Source organism: Lepisma saccharinum, chromosome 11 (genome assembly GCF_977018435.1).
Source record: "Lepisma saccharinum chromosome 11, izLepSacc3.1, whole genome shotgun sequence".
In the NCBI taxonomy this organism is placed as follows: domain Eukaryota; kingdom Metazoa; phylum Arthropoda; class Insecta; order Zygentoma; family Lepismatidae; genus Lepisma; species Lepisma saccharinum.
The window spans coordinates 13,162,188-13,178,918 of record NC_139239.1 but is presented as its reverse complement, the minus strand read 5'-3'; the positions used below and the strand labels follow the sequence as shown (position 1 = coordinate 13,178,918).

Genomic DNA, 16,731 nt, shown 5'->3' with positions numbered 1-16,731 from the left:
TCACACGTTAAAATTAAGTGACACTGTTAAATAATTCGTTTATCTGCGCTTTCGTTTTGCATAATAATGTATACGTAACCTCCCCCCTCGAAAATCTTGGGCACGCCACTGACTCTAGTGTTCAAAAGGATTAATCTTGTGTTATCTGCAAAATAAGAGTCACGGTTTTGTTTATTCGAAGGCAAGACAAGAATGAAAAATTGAATCCTTTATGTTGGATGAGTCATTGCTGTCAGAAGCGATATGGGCAGAAATAAAGTGCCAGAAATATTTGTATTTTAGAGGACACCTTTTCCAGCATCCTTGCGGCAAGGTACGTGCTTATTTAAGTTGTAATTGTAACTATAATTGTGAAAAGTGGAAACATTACAAAACAAGCGGTTTGTGTAACGGGCTATCTGTTACGCAATTTGCCGGCACCTGTTGCATGACTGGGCCGGCAAGCGGCCGACGCTGAAGCGGTGGCATGCTGCAATAACCTCCCTGTATTTATTTTCTGGGATTACAACCCAATTCTCTGAATACAACCGATTCTTCTTTAACTTCTGGGATTACAACCCATTTCTTTTACACTTTTCTAAATACACGATGACTTTTAATTGTATAAGCTTACAAAGAATTCATTTTACTGATAGTGTTCGATCTTCTATATTATCTTCTCCTTTTTTCCTGAGAGTTTTCTTCATTATTAACTTCCTTCTGTGCCTAACTGTTCTATCTTCTTCGTTCTTCTGTTCGTACAATTGAAAAGTTGATTTCCATTTTCCATATTACTTTCTTTGGCATCTTTCCTTTTACAGGTTTGATCTTCCACTATCGGTCTCATTGTTCCATGGAATGGTGATATAAATTAGCACTTATTATTCTTTCCTCAGATATAACTTGCAGAATAGATTTTCCTCCAAAGATGGGTATCATATATATATCTTTTTACAGGAACTAACATTAAAGAACTAAAATTTTCTTCTTTCAAATAGAATATTAATATTTGCCCAAACTAATAATTCCACGAATTTTTCTTCTGGTGAACTGGAACTTTTTCAGACACTTTATTAATTCTAGAAACATTCGCTTGCCAGTCTATAAATCATAACATTTCCTTCCTTTGCACTAGTCAGTCTTATTTGTTTCTTTCAATTCTTTCAAATACTCGTTGCTTGTCACTATCTTATTTTCTTTTTCTCTTCCTCTTTTTCTTTTCTTTCTTCTATTTTTTTTTTCTATTCTTCTCAAGATCCTTCTTCCTCCTCTTCCAACTTTCTTCCAGTAAAGAAATTACTTTCATTTCTCTCTTCTTCCAATCTGGTTTCTGCCAAGACTTCTTCTTATGTTCTACATCTTCATCAAATGCATGCTCTCCTTGTCTTTTCCGTCTCGTCTTCTTCTTCCTTCTCTTTGGTGAAGTAGCATCAAAATCCATTTGATCTATGTTGACCCTTTTTAGCATATTCTTAACTTTCTTCAGGTTCATTTCTATTTTTAATTTCTTTATCTTCTTCTTCTTCCATGTCTTTACGTGAATATATCTAAATTTAATTTTACTTTTCTTTCTTCTTTGTTTACATCTTCTTCTAGGCTTATGCTTCTTTTCTCCTTCCATCAGAAGCTCGTCACTGGAACTTTCTTCTTTCATTTTCATTTTGACATTGATCTCTTCATCATTACATTGACAACTAAATTTTTCATCCCTTTCTATTCCTCTTTCTTCTTCTTCTATTTTCTCATATTCCTCTTCTTTGACCTCTTTAAGTTCCTGAGTATTTTCTTCTCGTAACTTTATAGCTACTTCTTCTATCTTGCTGTCATGCTCGTCATTGGAACTTTCCTCCTTTATCTTACAACTTCTATGTTCTATAAGGACCTTCGCTTCTTCTATCTTGTCCTCGTTTTCTGCTATTCTGGATACATCTACTTCTGTCTTGCTGTCATTTTCTTCTGTTCTTGAAACAGCTACTTCTGTCTGAGAATCGCTTTCCCCAATTTTCCTTTCTGGACTTTCATTTCTTTGTCCATTTTCTTCTCTAATCTCTGAAACCTCATCTTCGCTTCTTCTATTCATTTCTAAACTCGTACTCTTGATCCAGCATTGTCCCTTCTATCTTTCTTTCCAACGACTTTCTATTTCCTTCACACGTTTCATTCAATCTCAAGAACATCTCATGGGTTTCGGATCTCGAGGCTTCCAATTTCCTGCTGTTTTCCTCGAGCCTTTCTTCCATCTTTTTATTACTTTCCTCTAACTTTTCTTCTAACTTTCTACTATTCTCTTTTAATTCTCTACTATTTTCATCTATCTGCATTTTTAACTCTTTCCTGCTTTCATCTATCTTTCTACTATTCTCTTTTATTTCTCTGTTATTCTCATCCATCTTCATTGATAACTTCTGAAGTATTTCTATCATGTTCACCTCTTCCGTCTTATTTTGTTTTTCCTTCATTTTCTCTTCTTCTTTTTCCCTTTTCTTCTCTTCTTCTTTTCCCTTTTCTTCTCTTCTTCTTTTTCTTTTGTCCTTTCTTCCTTGCAATTTTTGCATACGAAATTTCCTCTTTCACTTATTCCTATGTACTTTTCTCTTCTTATCTTCTCACATAGCCAATGTTTCATTTCTTTGCATGAGCTGCATAGGATAGTTTCTTCCTTATTTCCCTCTTTTCCACAGCAGTTTAATATTTCCTTTCTGTCTTCCATTTCCTCCAATATAGTTTCTCTGTTCTCGCCTTCAGTTTTATTTTCTTCCTCCATTTTGGCCTTCTTCCTTTTTCTTTGCTTTCTCAGTCACAATTCTGCTAGCCGCAACGTTGGTCGCCACTAAATGCTATGCCCCTTGTGGGTACGTACTTAAATGTTATTTACCACGGCTACAGATATCTTAATCTCAGGGGGTTAGGTTCTTTATTTGAGAATTCCAAATAAGAAAGTTATATATAGTTAAATGCGGATCTATATTCTGAGAACTATACAAAATACAGAGAATATATATATATATATATATATATATATATATATATATATATATATATATATATATATATATATATATATATATATATATATGTATGTATAATCGAAAAGGCTTCTTCTCCTTTGGTTATCAAAAAGGCTTCTTCTTCTTTTATTATCAAAAAAGCTTCTTCTTTTAATATGGAAAATGCTTCTTCTTCTTTTATTCTCAAAAGGGCTTCTTCTTCTTTGATAATCGAAAAGACTTCTTCTTCTTTTAATATGGGAAAGGCTTCTTCTTCTTTTCTTCTTTTAATTTATTATCTTTCTTTTTTAAAGCGTAATCTTATTTATGCGCTCGCTTTCCCCGCTTCTTTGGCAAACAATACAAGCTATACTTGTAGAAAGAGTAGGGTCGACTAAACTGACAATAGCGCCACCTCCTATTTAACGACCAAAGGGGGATAACCAGGATCGCTAATAACAAGCGCTACCAATGGCCCAGTGTAACTAATAAAGAGCGCAACCGTAAAGTGCTTCGGGGCATCTAATTTGAAACAGCGCCACCGGGGACAAACAACCAAAACACTGACGATGTTCTCCTCATCAGAGAAATCAAAAGAGATAGATTTCTGAATTTGTTTGCTTACTTAATAACTTTCCTAAACGTTTCATATGCGGCCATATTCTTAATTATTTTAATTTACTATACACAACATTCTATTTATTTCTTTTATAGTATTTGAACTCTTCTTTTATATATTTCTCAATTTACTATAATATATATAATCCCTCTTCTCCGCTCTAAGTTTTTTATAATTTCCTTTGCTCCTCTTTATATAGCATGCTGCCATCTCTCGTCGATTCCGAGAAACCATTCCTCCTTGCAACCTTCATTGTGTCATCGAAACTGGCACGTGACACAGTTCAAACATTTTACTGAAATAATGTTGTATATTATTAAAGCAAAAGTGACATAAAGCATCTATATTAAAAATTGAGAAATTTTGGCCAGTTTTCATTTAATTTCTCTCTTAATAATCACCAAATGGTTCAATTTAGTATGTTCTGTGGGGAGTTATAGTATAGTCAGATTGGTAAAAATATCAGCAAAATTCTGATGAATCATTATACTGAATTATTTTGTGTTAATATTGTTGCGCATTTCATTATATTCTGTGTATCTTAGAATTTAGCAAGCTTATTATATCATTATCATTTCAGAGTGGAAACCAAGTTGTCCGAGGTGCCTCCAAGCATTACCACCAAACTTCAATGACCTCTATTGCAATTCAAAGAAAGTCTATAAGGCATCGATTAAGAAGGTTGCAACAGACAAACATGCAGCGACTGTAAAGATTTTACTAGATGTATCGCCTGGTAGACAACCTGCAATGATTCACAAACGTACTTCCTTGTCAGTTTCTGAAGGATGTGATTGCTCTCCACTACAAAATAGTAAGTGAACCAGTGCTTATATATGTACTCATACATTAAGTGTAAATATGCATCTTAAAGTTCTTTTTCCAACAAATTTAATCTTTTCCATACCACAGTCTCTCCTGCCTGTATGCCTCTATGGATTGCATTTTCAGGTGCCTTTTCAAATATGCCATGATGAATAAAATAAATCAAAGCAGTTTTTTTTTTTCTTGAATGATAGGCCTCTCATGGGAAATGAAATGTATACATTTCCCTTCCAATAATGATAGTTCAAAATAGGAAGAAGAACAAGAAATTTAAATTTTACACGAAAATTCATATTTGGCAGGCTACAAAAGACTAAAATGAATGATAAAAAATTAGTAATTAGCACTATTATGTTCCTACAATCATGCAATGTCGAATTAAAAATCGCTTATTCTTGGTGGGGGAAAAATAATAAAAATGTATAATGGACCTATAAGAAAAGCAGTGTGTCGATGTTACTGAATACAGTTCCTAAAAATCGACTGTAGTTGCCCTGTATTGAAATTTGCAGGGAAGCGCAACACCATCTGCAAAGACATGCCTCTTGTATTCCCAACTCATAGAAAATATATGTCTATCCACAATTGACAAATGTTTCATCAGCAATTCGTGAATAATAAAGCATGTACGTAAAAAAAATAGTAAACTTGCAATTGGAGCAAAAACAGCAATTTCAGTTACTTCACTTACCATTGTGGCCTCTGCTTAACTCATGGAGGATTAGGAAGGCTTGGGCTCACTGAGTGTGCCACCCATTGGAGCACAGTAATGTTCAGTGTGCGGCACACCACACTTTGAGAACTTCACACTTGTCCTCTACCTCACTCCCTTTGCGGCAATGTGGTGCAGCTACAACTTGTCTTCTCAACCCAGTGGCCCATGGCTTCAGCCTCCTTGTTCCTTGATGTTGGCATCAACCCCTCCCCTGCATGGTAGATGGACCCAAGGGAGATGCCTCCCAATTTCTGCCATTGCCAGTACTAAAGAGCAGGGCCGGACTGGCCCACTGGAATACCAGGGAAAATCCTGTTGAGCTCTTCTGTTTTGGTAATAGAAATCTATTGATTTTTTTTACATCTACTTTTAGTATATAAAAAATGTGTATATCAATTCATCCTTTACTGTAATACTAAGCCATTACAATGAACAATTTTTTGGAGCTTCCTGTTGAGAAAAATTGCCACCGCCCTCTTGTAAGTCCCAGTCCGGCCCTGCTAAAGAGCATTGGAAACTCAGGTGTTTCAAGTGAGGAGAGTATGTCTGGAGGAGTAGGAAGGCATTGAGATTATCTTGTCCAAAAGGTGAAAAAAAAAGTTTCATGTTACAGGAATTTGTCATCCTGTTAGCCAAGTAACACACCCGATATGCCTTTTGTTGCCTTCCACTGCAATAGACATGAGGCAATTGCAATGGTTGTCGATGAAGTTCCCATCTACTACTGCCTTGGGGAAGTTTGAAAGGACATGGACCCGTCTCCTTTCCCACCAGCATGTTAACATCAGGTCACCTTTCACAAAGGAGCATATGTCACCCACCTATTTCAGTTTCAATTCCTTACATCCTATGCCCAGAGGCAGTCCCATCTTTGTGGGTTGATGGTCCCATAGCACTGGACTCTCCATGGTGTGGAATCATCAAAGAGATCTAGAGAACAGTTGTCCATAAATAACTTTTCCCTAATTCCAACTTTTCTAGTTAGTTCTGGAGCTGCTCCATGTGTTGCAGTCTGTGTATTTGTAACCAGTTCTCTGTCCCTGCCCAGATGTAACCTCTCATGTTATAGGTTCAGATCACATTTCAAAGGGCCTCACTAATGGCACAGTGGTAATGTTGTCACTTTGTAATCAACGTGGCACATGGCAGAGTGGTTCAGGTCGCCCCGATTAGCCTTTCTGTACATATAAAAGGTACCCCTGTGCATGTGCACGCATGCCATGAATGCATATGGGGTGATGTGGAAGTAGAGCTCCGCATATTCTTGATCTCAGCCATAGTTGGGGATGATATGATCAGCCTTTACCCCCATGGTTGCCCCCAGGTACCCATTGATACGAGACCGGGTGGGTCTTAGGGCTGTGCAGTAACAGGGATATGATTTGAAAAATTTCCTGGTCCAGATTACCTGCCCTGGGATTTGAACCTGGGTCATCCACGTGGTAGCCAGATGCTCTACCAACTGAGCTAAGTGGACATAAAACAACAAATGAGTCAAACAAACCGACTTTACACTATTTTTAAATAATAATGTGTCAAATTCACATCATTTGTTAAAGTTTCCTACTACAGTAAACCCTCGTTAACATGAATTCCAAGGGACCGAGATATCAAGAGTTCATTTTAAAAAAATCGTGCTAACCGGGGACTTAAATGTTACTGTTGCAATACAGTTCTTTCTACACATTAACCATTTACAATATGTATTATGTCATCATAAAAAACACTACTACAGTACTACAGTAATTAACTTTTGAAAAAGTACTCACAGATCATTTTCTGGTGAAAAATTCCTGTATATTATGCTGTCGCAGATGGGAACACAAATGCCTGGTAACTTAACAGCCAACTGTACTGATAGCTTCCGTAAAACTAGCGGTCAATTCAGATCAAACTTGTACTGGCTACATACTGAACACACAACTGAATTTGTTGATTGAATACGTATATGCTCATTGTTGACGCGATTATTGCCATTGTCGAGCAATTGTACCAAGTTTTAATCGTAATGTTACTCGTACTGGCTATGTTTTAAAGAATAGAAAAACACATTTGAACACAGTGTTGATTTGAATCTGTTGGTTACAATCTGTATAAGTTGATTGTTGACAAGATGATAGAGATTGTTGGGCGATTTCTTACATACCTATCAGAGGAACGAACGAGGAACAACAGAATAACTTTGAAAGTTCGTGTTAAATGAGATCTAATGAAGCAATGAACTAAAAAATAGTTCGTAATTCATGGTAACCAAAATTTGCATTAAGTGATAAAACTTTCTATAAGATATAATACATCCCTGCCAGGACCAACATTTTGTTCATGTTAACAACTGAGTGTTCGTCTTAAGTGCTTTGTGTTAGCGAGGGTTTACTGTAATATATATATGTCCTACATTTTTGACTTAATGTGCTACATTTTGGGACAGCGTGTCTTACTTTTTGCTATTCATAATCTGATAAACCTAACCAAGCTTCTTTTGATTTTTTTGAAGGTGGAAAACATATTTTGCTCTTGGCCAACTGGGATGATGATATGAATGAACCACCACAAGTTTTGCATCTTACCGAAGCAGAAACAATTGTCCAAGTTCCATCTCGCCCAGGACAACCACAGTCAGTGAAAGCAGCAAGGAATACTTGTACAATTGCCAAGTGAAAGAAATGTGTACCAATTTATAGGGCTTGGTAAATAAAGTTTTAGACACTTAGACCTGTCATTGTGTATAGTACTTTTTTTTTCAACAAGTACTCTAAGAATATTTAGGAATGTGTGGAAGAAAAAATAGTTATGTTTTTAGAGAAGAATGATATTGATATCATTGCTGTAAATAAATTAATTATAACAAGGAAATGCATGTGAAATTTTATGCACTTGTTCTACTCCCTCAAACATTATTAACAAAATTCTAATGTCTTGTGTTTCAAATTTGAAACATTGCATAATATAAGATTTTAAAAATTGCATCATGCACATTCCATGCTTTAAAACTAATTAGAGAATATTGATTATAAATAGACAATAATTACCAACTGACAGTGAATTATCAGTTTGTTGCTAAAATTACAGATAATTTTATGAATCTTATTTCTATAATAGTTTATAATTTGCATAAATTGTTTTATGCAATGTGTATATAATAGACAACATTCATGCTTACATTTTAAAATACATTTCTATGGCAAAATTACTTTGTCTAAGACACTCGTTGTTTTACATACAATGATAAACTTTTGGTTATTGGTAATTGGAAAATATATTTTCGTACACAGCAAAAATTATTCTATGGAAAACTGCATCTTTCAATTCATCTGTAAATATTTCTTAATAAATAAAATCAGTGGCGTTGCAAGGGCTGGGCCAAGTGGACAACCAGCCAGGGCCTCGCGTCCAATGGGGTTGATACGGAAAATGTAATAAAAAGAAGTGAGAAAAATACATGCAAATGGCTAATTTTTGTGGGCAATAACATAAAAACATTCTGTTTTTATATCTGGCTTTAAATTGTAGTTTAATGTTATAATTTGAATGAATATGTCAAATCAGAGACGTAACATGAAGGTGGGCTGGACCCTAAGACTTAGGGGCCCAAGGAAAGTAAAATCATTGTCGTATTTCTCATGTGAAACATTTACACACAAATTCACGATAACTTGCTTGGACAATTTTATCCTAAATATTTTCTTGAATAAAAAGCACTTTGTCTTGTCTTCTTTCTCTTGACCTTCCTCTCCCAGTTTCAATATGCTAACAATAAAACTCCTCCAACTGCTAGCTTTACCAAGCACCGACATTTTACGTGCACCCTTCGATATTTTCTTCTTCCATGGTTTGTGATCCTACAAATTTTGAAATAAAGAAGCAAAAAAACTCATTAAAAATAATATAGGTTATATTTAAAGATTTGTAGTTTGCATTTTTGATTTGAAAAAAAGTTTAGCATATTTAAGGATATTTCAGATGTCTGAAGAACATATTTAAAAATGTATTATTACTAATACTTCGGTTAAAGAAAATTCCAGCAGGGAGCGTTACAGTATATACTCTACAAAGTGTAAATTTCTCCGTCGCATATTAATAAATATAATTTTCATCAGTAATTTATTATTATTTAAATATGATAATTTGCTTATGTATTCTTGAAGATTTTCTGTCAATTCACATTCATATTTTAAATTTAAAGAACGGATGGGGCGTCACATTCTAATCTCGACCAGGGCCTCGCAATATGTTGGTACACCACTGAATAAAGTTATCTATATAAAATTGTCTGGAATGTTGTTTGCTCAATTATCAAGATTGTATTTTCTAATTAAATATCTCAGTTTTTATGTATGATTATTACTATTTACTAACCTTTCATTTTGTCTGTAAAATATTTTTGCATATGTAATAAAATATAAAAGTTTCTGTAAGTTTTGTGTGCCCAATGAGAATTAATATCTTTCCATTAATCACCATTATGTTGTGCATGTGTCTTGTTCTTCCTATGAGATTGAGTTACGTGTGTGATGGATATCTGTCATATAATGTGATTTTTGTTTCAATTGCCTTGCAAGTTCTGTACTTGATTTCCATTTTTTTGGCATTGGTTAGATATTCTTGGATATTTCCTTAGCTGGGCAAATTGTTCGGCGTATGTATGAGGCATTGGCAAAAAGTACTGGATAGGTAAAGAAAAGTGTCCAGAGAATTTTGTTAGATATATTTCGTGCACATTGTTGCTACATATATTATACTTTCTTTGCACATAAGGTTGATTGGGGTAAATGCGAATGAAGTAGATCATCACCAGAAACATGCATGGGCAAGGCACAATGTTCAGAGTTGTTAAAATTTACTTTTGTGAACTTCCTGGAACCTGAGAAGCAAAGTAGTGAATAATTATAATTGTGATTTCGCAAATGTAACAGTTATTTAACAAATTATCTTGAATGCTATTTTTATGGGATGGAAAACTTTTCGATACTGGGTGTCCTATTTATTTATATAAAAAGGTCACTTTACGGTCAGATATTCTAATCAGGTTTGGACCTACAGTTTAACGTGGTATCCAAACCATTGTGTAATACGCATCCGCCGGGGGTTGAACCTGAGACCACTTGATTACAAGGCAACAATATGCCATCAGAGAGGCCAGGATGCACCCCGTAATACACTTTCCACTCACATTGTATAGCGCGGACACTAAAATTACTAAGAGAAAAAATTAAGTATATTCTCTGCCTACTGAGTTTATTGAAATCAATTATATACTTTTTTTTGTATGTGTGTGAGCATGCATGTGCTGTATTGATGTTAAAGGTCTTTTTTCTCTCATGAAGAATTTTGAGTTTCTAAATTTGCAAGATAAGAAGAAAAATATTTGCCATATATGTGGGTTATCTATCATCAAAGGATTGAAGTTCTACACCTCTCAATGATTAAAATAAGATTTGCCTTGGGACCACTAGAAATGTGTAGACATCAGTGCTTTCGTTCATACATCTGACTCCCGACAACTGTGAATTGAGGTTTCTGATGTGACATGATTGGTCTCAATGAAATAATGACAGTAAATGAGAGACTTGGGAATGGCCGTCAGAGGTCAAGGGTTGATTGAAAAACAACAGGAGTAAGCTTCGGGATTGAAACATCTTGGAATGTCACTGCATTCATGGTAATTGAAGGTGGTTGTAACACAAGAAAATGCAATTTGTTCCAGATTGTACGAGGGTGGATCATTAAGTATCGCACAACAATTTTTTCCCGCAATGTTATTATGGCTGGGTCGTTGAAATTTTACAGATGTATAGTTTGAAGTTCGCGCTAGAGACTGCATTTGTTCGATCAGGTATAACTCTTGCGGCAGAAGCGTGAACTTAACAAACATGGCGTGTTATTGTCGTCAACGTGTGAAAAGAAAAGAGCTCTAGTTCGTTTTTTGTGGGGGAAAGGACAAAACCCTAGTGAAATTCTCAGGGAAATGAGCATGTTTGGGGAAGACTGTATGGTCCGTAGCAATATCTCCAGGTGGTGCACATTCTTTCAAGCAGGCTGTGTGAATCTTGTTGACTCGTCACATTCCGGGCGACCAGTAACAGCTGCAACAGAACGGAATGTTACAGCCATTGAGCAGGCAATTCTCAACGACTGGCGGATCCATCTCCGAACCTTGTCAGGGCGGTTCAACATTTAAGACTTCCATCTGTTTGTCCCAATGAAGAAATTCCTAGGTGGCGAACGCTTCAATTCCGATGAAGTGCAATCAGTTGTGCGCAGATGGCTGTATTCCCAATTGACGGAGTTCTATGAACAGGGTATATTGAAACTAGTGCCACGATGGGAAAAATGTGTTGAAAGACTTGGCTCCTATGTCAAAATGTAGCTAAAAGATGTGGTTTCAATGTGTATAATTTATGTTGTCTTACCTATTAAACTTCTTTTTTAAAAAATTGTTGTGGGATACTTAATGATCCACCCTCGTATCTTAACAAGCTGGTCTTTGTGGTTTAACCAAGGGTTTTGGTTAGTCTTGGGTATGATATTATTTGCAAATATAACAAAATTGACTATCTTAGAAAAGTCTATTTGGCATGACTAATATAGTGTAATTAACTTAAACTTCTTGATGACCAGTCTGTCACATGACTTTCTACACTGAGGTTGGTTAGAATTCAGGAGGCTACGCAATTGTTTTCGTGAAGTTAGTCCAACACAAGAATCAAACTTGGACTACTTGCACAAAAGACATTTAATTTGGGTGCCTGTAATGAATGCAGTACCTGTGCCATCAGAGATGCATGGATTTCTATGTAACCCAATTCCAGTCCGGAAGATTTTTAGTGTGCAAAGTGTAAAATGATACATTGACATGAACAAGGTTATCCCCTGCTTAGTTTACAGCCTAGTGATTTCTCATATCAAAAAACACCTGCTGAATTACTCAGCACTTTCTATTTTTTTATTCATATCATACGTTTACGTAATCCGTCAGCTTTTCAGTAGTTTCATATCAAGAAAGACAATGAATTATAAAATTATAAATGGGTAAACTATTTTAGACCATTCTCTGCCTGTCTTCCAACACTGAAATAGACCACTAGAGACAACGAAACTTCCGAATAAAATAAGAATTAATGTATTTATTAAAACGAATCATATGGATCTAAACTAGGCAGTATATGTCCACTCTGAATAAAGGACAAACACAAAATACCACACATGAATATAATATTATTATTACCCCAAATATATATGTATGTATGTAGTGTTTTCATGCGTTTCGATGTGACTGCCCCCTACACTATTTTCTCCCCCCCCCCCATCCAGTCACTTTTCCCTGGTGCCGCATCCATTGACAGCAGAGAGACCATCGAGTTGAATAATGTCAAAATTTCATGAACGCAGTTGATCAAGATCGTGACGTGTTGCGAACAATTGTCACTTGAGGATCAAAGTGGTGTTTCCAGTTCGATCCATGAACAAAAACGTCAAAGCATGGAATGATGTGGCATATCATCTCCTTGGCAGAAGAAAGTCAGGTTGCAGAAATCATGCATCCAAGACAATGGTGATTGTTTTTTGTGAATTTGTTCCTGAGGGAACCACAGTGAACGGACAATACTACCTATGTGTAATGTAACATATTTTCGCCGACATGCAACATGTCAGGAAGTAACTGTTCCAAAAGAACAACTGGCTTCTGTTACATTACAATGCTCCGGCGCAATGTGCACTGACGTTTTTAGCTTCGAAGTTGATCTGTATCTGTGTACTCAAACATCCATCATATTTGCCAGTTTTGGCTCCTGCAAGCTTTTACTCCACCTCCCCCCCCCAAATAAAGTGGACCTTGAAAGGTGAATGTTTCAGTGACATTGAGGATATACAACATGCTATGACCAAGAGACTGACCCGTTCAGGACTTTCATTGTACCTTTGAACACCTCTCCGACAGATGCAAACGTTGTGTGGAGTTGCAGGGAGATTATTTTGAACATTTCTAATTGCAAATTCTAAATACATTTCTTTGTTTTGGAATAATGATTGCTGTATCATTACTTAATGGCCGCACGGTGTATATATTTTCTAACGCTCATTTTTTTTTACTTTTATTTATTCCAATACTATGTTGTGAGAGATGAGAGAACACCTCTTCACTCGTCTTTAGGTGAAAAAACCTGTGACCAACCTGACTAACTAACTAAAGGATGTCCGGCCAAAGATCCAACTTGGACAATTCCAGAATTTTTGTCTCCTGGTGGCGGCGGTTCGAACTGCAAAAAGCGCTGTTGCCAAACGCCTGATTTTTTCTCATTCGTATAGGATCTGTTGTCAACACGCACCCTTCTCTCACAGATTGGAAGGGGGGGGGATCAGAGACCCATTTGTTTGCCACCCGGTGGCGACCGTTAGGCTTAGCGGCGCATTGGCTATGTCGGGGATGTCTTTGCCACCTATTTGCTGACAGACATAAGTTTAACAAAGCAGAAAACCTCAAAAATTTCCCCTCCCCATGATGAGTAAATATTAATATATCCCCAAAACGAATTAATAAATAAACCCCAGCAGTAGCCCAAGCAGATTGGTTCAAGGGTTCATTTGACCCTCCCTGCCTTTGGACGGAAAGGACAGAAATAAAATAAAATTTGAAGTTTGTTCTTTGTCCGAAAGGGAGTGTTACGTACCCGCACATGTAAACCATATGGCCAATGATTGAAATAAGGAATCATAGATGGCAGCACGTGGAAGAAATATTAGGATCGCAGATTATAGTAATAATGCGCACGCGAATTGAATGAAAGTGTTTGGGAGAACTGAAATTAATTGTGCTTATATAAATTTATGAACTGAGATAAACAATGGAGATGGATAAAGGTGAGATAAAGAAATGATCGACACGTGCAGCATATGTGATTGTATGTAAAGATTAATAAAGTTAAAAAAAGCGATTATAATTTTTATATCTGTTCCGTTTTAGTGGGAAGGAGTTTTCCCACTAGATCTTTTTGGTTGTTTTCCCTAGTGCAGCGCCAACTCAGTTGCGCCCCCCCCCAGCACTTTCGTTGCGGTACATGTATTGCTGACCCGGATCGAGGTCGAGCATGGGACAGGCGGCGCCCTTCGATTAACCCTTTTTTCTGCTTGTATTAGGTTATTGCGCAGCAAAAGATTGATTCGAATTATTGTTGCATCTTTGACAAAGCCCAAAAAGAAGGGAAATATAGCAGGGAAGATACCGGAATCAATCCAATGTTTAATAAATAAAGGAATTTGGATATAGGTGCCTTTGTAAATAAGAGATATATTTACTAGAAGAATAAATATATGAAAGGCATATGATTTCATCGATAGAAGAAGAAGTATATTAAATAATAGAACAACAAATTTATAGAAGAATAAGTATATTAATTAATAGAAGAAGAAGTTTATAGAAGAATAAGTATATTGATTAGTAGAAGAAGAAGTCTATTAACCAATTGATAGAAAAAGCCTCTTAACCAATAGATGAATCAGCCGATTAATTGATAGAAGAAGAGGAAGTCTTTCACATATCCATAAAGAAGAAGAGGGAGCCTATTAGCAGACGGAAGAAGAAGCTTGTTAGCCAAATAGAAGAAGAAGTCTATTAACCAGTTGATAGAAGAAGTCTATTAACCAGTTGATAGAAGAAGAAGTCTATTAACCAATTGATAGAAGAAGAAGCCTCTTAACCAATAGATGAATCAGCCGATTAATTGATAGAAGAAGAGGAAGTCTTTCACATATCCATAAAGAAGAAGAGGGAGCCTATTAGCAGACGGAAGAAGAAGCTTGTTAGCCAAATAGAAGAAGAAGTCCATAACGTATCCAGAAAGAAGAAGAAGCTTGTTAGCCAAATAGAAGTAGAAGTCCATCACGTATCCAGAAAGAAGAAGAAGCCTTCCAGTAGATGAAATATGTTTAATAGAGATTTACGTGACCAAGAAACAAAGAGACAGCTTTAAATACAATCATGTATATACATTTAATGTAATATGAAAATTAAGAATATACGGTGCATTGTACCTTCCGTAGTAGGTTAAACAAGTTGTTTCCTTTGTTCCTTTTCTCTTTCTAAAATAAGTTATCAATCAGTTTTAGTTGCCCTAAGAATCTCATGTTTTACCCTGGCCTAAGCCGGACTGGTGTCACCCTCTACCGGGCCCTAACAGAAGGAAGTATATGGCGGCAACAACACAAGCCTTCCATCTGTTCCTCCTATCCTGGGCAATATCAATCCAATGTTTTCAATCTCAACGTTATCCCTCCATCTTCGCCTTTCTGCAGGTCTCTACCATCAGGTTTCCCAACAAGAATCCTGTAAACTCTTCTTTCCTCTCCCATTCGTGCCATGCACGTATCTAGAAATATATTTCGGCGGGGTCCCAACAAAGTGTCTCATAATAATAATAATAATAATAATTGTTTAAATTAAATTTATTACATATGTAAATTAGTTTATATTGTATTTTATTATGTGAATAGGTAAAAAGATGATAAGAATACAGATATAACAGCACATATTCATTATCAAGCTTACATGTAGTTTAGGTCGCCATTTGTCATTTACTTTTTAGTTACTACATTCCAGGGAAGGACGATTATATACTTTCAAATGTGTTGAGTAGTGTTGCCCACGGGACGAGACGGGATAGGCTTTTAAAAATTCGAGACGAGACGAGATTGATCATGTGTCCCGAGACAAACGAATATTTTCGAGACGAGACAGCATTTCCACGAGACGAGACAGGCCAAAGTCTCGTCTCGTGGGCAACACTAGTGTTGAGGAGAAGGCTTTGTCTCTATGATCCTATCCTTTAATCTCCTAATCCTTTAATCCACAAATCACCATCCAATTTTTATTGCTATCTAACATACACGCCAACTCGAACCAGGCAGGGGCAGGGGGGGTCTCACCCTGTTCACAGAACATGAACAGGAGCTATTAGATTTGTTCATCTTGTTTGTGAGCAGAAATCTAAGTACCGGTAAGTGTTTAGAAGATTCTCTAGACTTTAGAAAGTTCTTTCATAGGGGAGCTTATTTATCTGTAACTTCCCTGCCCCTGTTGCAGCCTCTCGTTTGACAAATATCTGTGACTTTAACGTCATCATCCACATTCCTTCCACAGCTGCGTCAAATACCAACAGATCCATAGTTTTGGGAACGAAGAGGAGTTCGGTAAGCACTATGATTGAAGTTAATATTGTACATTTCTACTTGTATGATTTAAATACCTGTATCATCAAAAATAGTGGGCCTCCCCGATGGCGCAGTGGTAGCCTCGTTGCCTTGTAATCAAGGGGTCCCAGGTTCGATACCCGCTGGAGGCACATCACATGGCACAGTGGTTCGGATCCCACTTTAAACTGTAGGCCCAGTCCCGATTAGCCTTACTGTGCATAAAGTGGACTTAAAACACCAAATCAATCAATCATCAAAAATAGTAGTGTGTGTGTATTAAGCGATGGTGTGAGTAGCAGTCAATTAACACTTCAATAGATGTTTTAGAAGATATAGAAAAAACTAGTATTTGCATGATATTTCTCAATTTTATATTTTATAATAACATAATCCCCCCTCATACAAAGTCCCCCTGATAA

General features: G+C 36.4%; 1 protein-coding gene across 3 annotated transcripts in view; it reads left to right on the top strand.

Moving 5' to 3' along the window:
• The window catches only part of LOC145994643 (murinoglobulin-1-like), a 164,140-nt gene extending 154,600 nt beyond the window's left edge, over positions 1–9,540 (top strand). For all 3 annotated transcript variants that reach the window (XM_083130742.1, XM_083130739.1, XM_083130741.1), the window contains exons 29-30: positions 4,166–4,399; positions 7,620–9,540. In XM_083130742.1, coding sequence (XP_082986868.1) covers positions 4,166–4,399; positions 7,620–7,783 — 398 coding nt within the window. In that variant the 3' untranslated portion in view covers positions 7,784–9,540. The remainder of the gene's footprint in view (positions 1–4,165; positions 4,400–7,619) is intronic.
• Positions 9,541–16,731: the final 7,191 nt, after the last annotated feature.